General features: G+C 30.2%; 1 protein-coding gene across 1 annotated transcript; it reads right to left on the bottom strand.

Moving 5' to 3' along the window:
• Window positions 1-1,832: 1,832 nt before the first annotated feature.
• LOC122578517 (NAP1-related protein 2) lies at window positions 1,833-6,708 on the bottom strand. Its single transcript, XM_043750492.1, has 10 exons — window positions 6,464-6,708; window positions 4,311-4,433; window positions 4,198-4,248; window positions 4,054-4,125; window positions 3,271-3,384; window positions 3,127-3,188; window positions 2,448-2,508; window positions 2,302-2,358; window positions 2,155-2,199; window positions 1,833-2,059 (listed from the first exon to the last, which is right to left on the bottom strand). Exons 1-10 carry the CDS (start codon window positions 6,590-6,592, stop codon window positions 2,006-2,008), a joined length of 768 nt encoding a protein of 255 aa, XP_043606427.1. The 5' UTR covers window positions 6,593-6,708; the 3' UTR covers window positions 1,833-2,005.
• Between the last annotated feature and the right edge of the window lie 3,411 nt (window positions 6,709-10,119).

The raw sequence follows: 10,119 nt of genomic DNA, 5'->3' as shown, positions 1-10,119 counted from the left end.
TTACTATCCAAGAAAAAAGGGACGTAATTCAAAGAAGATACATAAATGATAGTTCGTGTACGTGTCTATTAATAATAATAATAATAATAATAATAATAATAATAACAATAATAATTATAATAATAATAATAAGTCAAATTTTATTTTAAGATTTCTATCATCTAATATTACATTACAATCATCCTCATAAAATACATTTGTAGAATAGTGTTATTGTACTAAGTAATAATAAATTGTTTTATCATTTTTCAGCAAGGACATATACAAGCTGGTAATGTGATAGTCAATATGTTTTATTTTAAATGTCAAAACTGTGGACATCCGGATATTAATGTCAATGTTGAGGACGTATTTTAAAAAAATATGTCTCGTAATGCTTTTTAGTTGTGTCATGTGTTTTCTTTTTAGTTGTGTGATTTGTCGTTTTTTATTTTTATTTGTAAAACAATGATATATTATTGCAATGCTTTCTTTTATTTTAATTTGTAATATGTAATGTTTTTGTTAATAAAAGTGTTTATTTATATTTGGGTTTATAAAAAAGAATATAAAAACAAATGATAATGTGACGAAGAAGTTTTCTTTTTAAGCAGAGAGCGCATCGAAAAATTCTGAATGATATAGTAATTAGGTGGCTGTCAAGAAGTTCAAAAAAATTCATACTTATAGGCTAAGGCCTAATACATCTATAGATCTTGCTTCTAGAGTTCTAGTAATGTTTGTCATTATGATAATCTATTAACAAATGTTAATTTCTAAACGCTAGTCTTACCATCAATAACTTGTACATATGTATAGCTTTTGTATAAATTCTATGTGCTCATGTTTATCAAAATAAAATAAGTATATGTTCAACATATCCAAAATGTATCTTTTTATATCGAAATTTTGTAGTTTAAATTTAAAAAGAGTATGATTTTCTATATTTCTTTCTCTACCTTTTTCTGCCACTAGAGGGCATGGAATTTTATAAGTTGTGATATTGATATCTGTAATGCTTATGTGGCATGTTATCAGTGGTTTTTGAGGAATTTGATTATAGATAGGGTCATCTAATCATTATGTCATCCACAAAGGAGTAGTCAACTTTAGTATGCTTTAACACCTAAAGGCTACTTGTTAAGAAAAAAATAACCACAGATTTCTGTTTTACAAATTAATTTTTTACTCTTTTTCAGCTTTGCCTATTTATCTAATCATTTGGCATTGTTTTGGGAGAAAATGCAACCAATTTTTATAGAAATAAAATAACAATAATAATAATAATAATAATAATAATAATAATAATAATAATAATAATAAAGATGTTAGAAACCACTATACTACTTAACAACTATATAAACATTTTGAAATATATAGCTTCTGTTAACTCATTATTGTATGCGGAGCGAATTCGCTTGATATTTCTGTGGTTTCAAATAAACAAATTTGGTAGCTAAATTCATCTCTAATTTCCAAAGATTGATTATTTGACAATCCAGACCAACAAAAGATTGTTTTCAGCACATCATGTGAGAACTGAATCAAATTCCTGTCTCCTGGTAACATCGTAATCCAACCATACAATCTGAATTGTAAAATAAAAATATAAACAAAGTGGTATCGAATTTATTTTGGTCCTGTATCTTTTAGCTGATAACTAGCTACCATTTTTTTTAATACTTCTTTCTCTTCATCCCTTTATGGCAAGTTCAAACACAAAATAAATAATGAGACGAGTGGTGCAACTATCTCGTGTCCAGAAATAATTTCAAATGCAAAGTAGCATTGTTTTGCATATAAATCAGGCAGTTCCATATGTGGCTAACCATTAATAAGATGACGGACAGACGTTATAATAACATGATTAACTGGCATAGAAGATTAAACTGTGTAGAATAAATCATAAGATTAAAGCTTCGTAGCATATCACATAGCAAAAGGCCAAATTAACTGTAAACCTACTAATCGATAAACAACTGGTAAAACCCTAAAGCTGAAAAGTTTAGCAAAACCCTGCACACATTCAGTTCTCTTGATCATCATCATCATCTTCTTCTGAGTCATCTGTGCCAATGTCCTGCGAAAATAACCCGATTAGATTGACACCTAAAACCCCTGAAAAACTTAGATTACGAATATACTAATTGCAAATTACGCCTGATTGTTCTTTACCTCCTCTTCATCATCATCATCACCAAAGTCTTCTTCGTCAGCATCCTACAAATCAAGAAATTTTTGTAACAATTAGTAAGAAGAAATCTTCTTTAATCATGAAAAACTATAATATTTGCAACGGGTAATTTTAAGAGGGAAGCTTACATTGTTGAAGTATGATAAAGGATTAACCCATAAATCCTCTTTAATCATTTCAGCAACCTGCAAATACATCATATAAAAGTCAAGAATCTCAGTACAGGTTCAAGTCAGGAAATTTTTTTGAGAAATTAAAAAATATTTTAACATACACCATCATGCATTTCATCCAGCTCATCTTTCTTGTGGGTTCCACTGAACCAGCTAAAGAAGCTGCATAGACAAAATTCAGAAAAAGATAAAATTTAGGTAAGTAGAAGAAACTGAGAATAGAGAAAGCATACAAAGCAGCACATGAGCTTGAGAATGATGCGATTATGTGGAGAACTTGTTAAAAGTTCCATCTATGCACTCATGATTTTCATTACCAATACTCTGATATTTTAAATTTCACAATTTCAAAACCCATACATATGACATAAGATCAGCTCGGCTTATAATTTGTTAGCAACGGCCAACGGGTCAACGTTGTTATGTAGAAAAAGTAACTGTGATGAACAGGCTAAATAGGTCGAACAACTGAACAAGTCAACCATGTTGAGAGTTCTTAAGGTAAACTATGATATTATTTTTCTGGTATATTTAATGTAATCAGAATAATTAATCCATAAATTTATGAAATTTCTAAAAGAAATGGACAGAGAAAGCTCAAATCATCACTCATTACAGAAAAATGACACTTTTGAACCAAACCCATTTTGATCGTAAGGCAACAAGCTCTATGTATAAAAATCAAATAAGGAATAATCAAGATAACACAGGTGACAACAATTTGTCATGCCGACAACAATCTAGCTAATAAAATATAAAAAGTAAAATCGAATTTAATACCTGTCATCCTCATGGGGCCGCTTGTTTCCGTTCTTCTCATGTGAAACTCCATTTGGGTGCCCCTTCACGAAAAAGACATGGCGGCCCAAAATCAGATGACGACAGAAATGTGTATTCATTAACATACAAGTAACAAGATCTTACCATGCCTTCTTTCCACTTAATCGATGTAGCAGTGATTTTTGTAGTTCCCTCGTCAAGGAAAGTGATGGTCTTTGTGAGCTTTGTATCCTCAAAGTAAGGGTTGGGACTGAAGTTCTGAAATCAGTGTGACATCGTATAAATATGTCATGTATATAAAGACGGACAATTTTATGTAAGATGTATTAAGAGGGTAACCTTTTTTGAAGTGCTTATGTGAACTTGAGACGTACATTCTTTTTCAGAACGGCGTTATTCAATATAACTTGAGACGTACATTTATTGGTTATAGTGGCAAAATTTGGCAAACTCTGATTATTCGTAAAGATTAACATATAAATTGACTAATGTCATTTTTGTGAAGGTAAGAGATGGTTTGTGAAATGTGAAGAAATGTTAATTCGTGTAGGTTAGAATACAGTGTGAGAATTAACTTTACATGTAATATTTTTAGCTGCAGTCCGCATTAAATTGATTTTTAAGCAGATAATCAGAAGTAACAATTGTTAATCCAAAGTCCAAACATTAAAAGCTGACTATTGAGTCTTCAAGTCGTGATAACCGAAGAATCAATTCAAAAGGGCAATTTCATAAGCTCACTATAACATTATCAACATAACGCTTGGTATTTCCATGTATGATGTAGTAAAAAAAAGGTAAACGATGCAACATTTGTCCTCGGAGGAACAAACAATTAAATGTAAGTAAATACAATAACGATGTTAAGATATTCAGTTAGTCACTCTAAATTGCTTTTTAAAAGAGAACTAGAGAAGAACTACTTACAAATGTGATCGAGTAACCCGACTTCACATCTTTAGAATCTTCAACTTCAAGAGAAGTTAGATGCTTGAATATCTACAATAAAAGATTGATGTCACTAGAACGAACGCAACTCCAAAAGTTCTTATACCCAAATTAAAAACAAACCTTTTGGTCTTCTTCGTTCAAAAGATCAGAGAGAGCAGGGTGACTCAGGAACTGCATAAACAAGTCCATCAAATGTGAACAAATAATATAAAGAACAAGCAAAATCAACTTACAGCAGTCAACCAAAAGTCAGGAATTGATTTGATGATATCATTTCGCTTGTCATACACTGGCTTCCGGACCTCGTTATACTTCTGCTCGACTTCCAATACTTTTTCACTAGCCTCCTCATTGATCTGCACACATCAAAACCAGTGGTAAAAAAACAAATTTTCCCAGACACTTCAACAATTTGTCACATAAATACAGAGCGAAGGGGTTTATATGCCTTTTGCATTGATTATATTTAGTTAGATTGACATTAACAACTATTTAAACGGTTAACTAGTATAATAAATACAACGATTCAAGATAAAATATAATTTTCAACAATCAGCATAATTAAATAGCTCTGCTTAAAGCACGCACCAAGATGAGGTTAATAAAAGCCCAACAATATAATAGGGTCCAAAAAGTAGTATTTTCTAAAACATTTTTTAATAAAGCCATAGAGGGGTATTTGGATGCAAAGTTATCCAAGTCTCATAGTGCAATAAGGTGCAACGGGGTCCCAGGGGGATAGGCCCAAAAGTACAGGCCTAGTTAAGGGCCTCATACATGCAAGGCACATCATATTTTATAACTAAAAAGAGAATTATAGTACTTAATGTATACAAAAGGTTCAATTCCACACTTAAAATATCAAGCATACCTAAACTCTATACTAAAAAGATGGAACATTGTTGGACTCCATATCTATCTTGCACGAGCTAAAAAAGTAAGAATCAAACAGAGTAAATAATAAATTAACTGTGAGACGAGAAACCAGAACATGTGAGGATGTCTCTATAAAGGAGATCAGAATAACTTGACAATAAGATTTTGGAACTGACCCTTCCCTAGGGCAGCCACGGAAAATTTTCATCCTTTCTTTAAGTACCACCCTATGGAGATGAGAATAACCGATAGATTGGCTCAAAAGAGTAATGACGTCCAAATCCCTAAACTTAATCAATGACAAATCAAGGATCCGAATATGTGCCATGTGCCGCCTAATTCCTTAAGAGTCTCACAGCCATAGTGCTAACCCTCTTGAATGTGCCTCACCTTAACATATAAAAGAAAGGCCTACAGTTTGAGTCTGATGGCTCTCATCACATGTCCACCATAAAATCTACGTTTGGATGTGTATTCTTAAAAGTGATCATTGAGAAACTCCAAAATTGAGATGGTTAAGTAAGTAGGTAGGCTAAGCATAAATTGGAATCTGAAATAGTTAACTAAATTCTACATAGGCTTGGGATCCAGTGAGGACTAAGTTTTCATGAGAAGCATAACTGCCTGAGTAGTGAACTGGTTAACTGATTTGGTAACAATCTGCATAAACCTCTAGGATGGCAAATAGGATAACACCATATGACCATATACAACAAATTATACACCTTCACTCAAAGCATGCAACAATACGTGGATAACGGAAAACCAGGGAAACAAATATAGCTTATTAAGCATTTGCAGAAAAAAATTTCTCAGGGGGAGGGGGGGTTAGATACTTAGATGCATTTTCTTAAAGGTAATTATAGGGACGTCAGATAAATCCGAATCTGAGACATTTAAGTAATATTACTAAGGCTTGGGATCCATTTAGAACTAAATTTAGATGAGAAGCAAACTAACTTAAATGATCTTATGACAAACTGCATAAACCTCTAGTATGACAAATACAATAATACCAAATACAACATTTCGTACAGCTCTATTAAAAGCATACAACTTATGTCGCTAACAGAAAACGCAACAAACAAACTGAGCTCATTAACTAGTCTTCCTAATACTCCTTTTCAGGGTGTTTTCATTCATAAAAAAGAGAACTTTACAGGCTTAGGATCCCGCGAGAACTAAATAAACGTTGCGAAGCAAACTGATTCTCCAAGTATACAACTTTACTTCCAGAATTATTGAATCTGTATGCCTATTACACTCCTCACAGATATTAAATTTCTCGAAATATTTACCTAAACCCTAATTATATCTAACATAAAAAAAGTAACATACTTTGATAGTTACATACCCAAATCATAACTTAAAAAACAAAACCCACAAAAGAAATCAATAAATTCATAAATAATCCCAAGATTTTCACAGATTTAATAATCTAAAGTAAGAATCAAATCCATAAAAAAATAAATAAATCATAAAACAGTGATAATAACAAAAAAGATTGTACCTTTTCGAGTTCATCTTGGATTTCTTGCAATTTTTCAATAGATTGAACAAGCTCAACATCAATTTGTTCTTCTTCTTCAGCAGGCTTATCGCCAATCTTGGGTTTCTTTCCTTTATCACCAATCACCATTTTTCTTAAACCCTAAATAATGGGGTTGTGTTTGGCTTTAGGGTTTTAAGGAAAAGGGAATATGCTAATAAGAACAAATGGGTTAGGGTTTTTGGATGTATAGATTGTTTGCGCTAACGTATCATCCTGGCCGTTGTTATATACTTTTTTCAAAATAATTACTAAAAATAGTTTTTGAGTTGGTAGTTTTCATATTTTTATTTACTTACTTATTTTTTTAAATCTATAACTATACTAGTAGCATTATTAACTAGGGATTGTAGGTCGTGTTCTTTTTTATTTTTTTTTAAAATAGATTTAATAATTAATAACTTAATGTAATTATCAAGGTTGTAGAACTCGAGGATTGGGATTGACAAGGTAGAGAGACGAGGGATTTTAAAAAATCAGGGAGATATCGGATTGGGTGAATTGTAAATAATAATAATAATAATAATTTATGAAAATATATGTAATAAAAGTTTAAATATATATATATTAAAAACTCATAAATCTTGAACTTTTGTATAACTTTTTTTAAAAAATAACAAATATAAATAAATGATATATTATGATAAAAAAAAAATAAAAATTTGACTTTGACCCCATATTTGACCGATATTCCGATATTTGACCCGATCCAACGAGTTTTCCAACGTTAACCCAGTATTTGACCGATCCTCTGGTCGATTCCGATATTTGATCCGATATCTCGGCCGAGACGGCCAAGATTTACAACACTGGTATTTAGTCAAAATTCATGTTTTTTTACTTAATAAATAAAAATAACTGTCAATTAACTATTGTTTACTTAATGCTTATAGTCATTATTTATGCGTTCCTTTTAATACATTTATCATTTAATGAGTAAAAAAAGAACATGCTCATGTAACTTCTCTATTTATATATATAATTCTCTATCTCAAAATGCATACGTGGTATGGTTATTTGCTCGCCACATCATCTTTTTTCTATGTGGCGATCTCACGCCGTTAGTTTCTTAAACGTTGCCACGTAAGCTGCCACCTAAGCATTTGTTTAATACCATATCTATCTCTACCTAAAATATAAATTAAAAAACAACTTCAACAAGGACACGAACTCGCGATGATTATGTACAATTGAGTAACACTTTAGCCACTCGAACTTCAAAGTAATTGTTATTTATTTGTTGAAAACCAAAACCTAAATACTAGATGAAAAAGACGTCGACATCTTTCTTAACAATTTTCTAACCCTTATATTAAAAGCTCAAAGAATAAATTCCAAATATACATGAGGATCAATATACTTGCTAATTGCTATGGTTACTTCAAATTTTATATGTTTTTCTCCATTCTTTTATAACATTCTGACTTTGTTTATTCGTTCAGTGAGTATTAGGTAATATTGCTTAAAATTATTAATTTTCTTAGTTCGTTAATTATTTAAATTTTTTGCTTTGTGTTAGTAGCCGTCCTCATCAGAAAGTTATCTCTCTCTATATATATATAATTTTTTTATTTCAAAGCGATGACGTGACATACTTTTGTCGTCACGTTATCTTTTTCCTATGTGGCATTCTCACGTTGTTTGTCTCTCAGAAAATTAACACGTAAACTTATACCTATGCATGTTGTATAGGTATCATCTTAGAGTTGCCAATTAATCTAAATTGATTTTTGTTTATTTTCACATATCCCAAAAGTAATGAAGCATAATGTAATCGTCCATGTATTCGGCTATTCCCCTAATTTTTTGTTTGTTTTTTGTTACATATTACATCAAACTTTCCAAGTCAATCAATCCCAAATATAACTTTGTATAAAAGTGAGGTTTCTCTAATGTTACATATGGACTGAATGTTTGAAAAAAAATTGGTTTTTATTCATTGATTTATATCCCCAACTAATGAACCTTTATCTTGACAAAACACTGAAGTTAAAAGTCAATGTCTTTATATTCTAAAAGTTTTGAAAGTTCAATCGGTTTTAGTTTCTTTTACCTTTTAATGTAATTTTGTCGAGATTTTTTTTTTTCATTTTATTCTATTCACTTTTAAGCCATGTATTATTTATATTGATTTTTAGTTTGTTAACAAACGGTCATTACTCATTTTTATCTCTCAAATCCATTATAGCAAAAATAAAATATTATGTGTCATTCATATGATTTTTTTATCGAATAATTCATTTTGCATTACAATATATTTAATTAAATACCAATATATTATTTGGATAGAACATGAAAGAAGTTAATTTACCTAGGTAGACATACGACTGTCAATATCTCAACCTTTTTCATACACCATTAAGGTATTGAGACACAAAACTCATCAAAAAAAAATTGGGTGTTACATTTATATTTATTTTATGAATAAAGTAATCACTTTTATATCTGTTGCCAAACAAATAATTCCTATCATTTTTTTTATCTTTGTCGACTAAAGAGCCCAAAATTATAAGAAGATTATATGTAAAAACAACAACAAAGCCCAATCCATGCATAGTGAGGTGAGATGTAAACAGTTTCGTCTCTACTCAAAAGTAAAAAAGACTATTTTTATATAGAATTCCGGTCAAAACAAGGAAAAAATGAAGAGAGACCTTAATAAATAAAAATATAATATTAATATGCACTCAGGACAAAAATCCCGCTTACCCACGTACCAAAAATTATAATAATATACTGAATCTTTATATTCATTACTTTTTTATTATTTATACGTAAGATAGTATAGTTTAAAATCACTGAATTGACATATTTGAAAACTAAAACTATATGTAATTTTCTTACGTTTGGAATCACTTTATCTTTAATTATGATTATCGAGGAATGGTATGAAACGTGATAAACGTGCAACGCACGGGTTTTAATCTAGTTAAATTATATATCCAGATATATATATAATACTTATATAAATTGTCACTTGTAAGATTTTATTAGTTAATACATATAATACACAAAATTAAATAAAAATTTATACACAACGCACAGAATGTGTAAAATTATTACATTTTAAATGCAGATTCAGTACTTCGATAACTTATTTTACCAGGATAAAAATATTTAGAAATTAAAAGTGTATAAATGTCAGTATGCCACTTATCCCATATTTGGGCTAAGCACTCAGGCCCATGTAAAATTCTGGCGGTTCCTACTTCCTAGTGGACTAATGATTTCATGTGTGTGATTTTCTTTTTTAAAGGCTGAAACTGAAACTGAATAATTGATAATGCTTTTTCTTGTTTGCTCTTAATTTAGCAACTCAAAAGTCTTTCAAATCTTTAGTTATTATATTTATGCTCTTAAGCACAAAATTAGTATTTTGATACCAGTGATCCGCCCCTTGCTGTTCTTAAAAAAAAAAAAATTGTGATAAATTTCTTATCTTTAACTTTTATTCAAATGTTTCCATTTTTAACCTATAATTCTTTTTGCCTGGGAAAAATCTAAGAATAGGTACCCATCAATTTTTGTTAGTACAATTATAAAGGTAATGATCAATCCTCCTAAATTATTAGACTAAAAATCCTCCTAATTAATAGAATTGTGACATAGTGGATTCC

Source organism: Erigeron canadensis, chromosome 8, assembly GCF_010389155.1.
Source record: "Erigeron canadensis isolate Cc75 chromosome 8, C_canadensis_v1, whole genome shotgun sequence".
Classification (NCBI taxonomy): Eukaryota; Viridiplantae; Streptophyta; class Magnoliopsida; order Asterales; family Asteraceae; genus Erigeron; species Erigeron canadensis.
This window is presented reverse-complemented; position numbering and strand designations above follow the sequence as displayed.

Coding starts and splice junctions, on each gene's coding strand:
- LOC122578517 (XM_043750492.1), bottom strand. CDS start 6,592: ATGGTGATTGGTGATAAAGGAAAGAAACCCAAGATTGGCGATAAGCCT. Junction 4,434..6,463: donor TCCAAGATGAACTCGAAAAG/GTACAATCTTTT, acceptor TGATGTGTGCAG/ATCAATGAGGAGGCTAGTGA. Junction 3,385..4,053: donor CGGGTTACTCGATCACATTT/GTAAGTAGTTCT, acceptor CACTGATTTCAG/AACTTCAGTCCCAACCCTTA.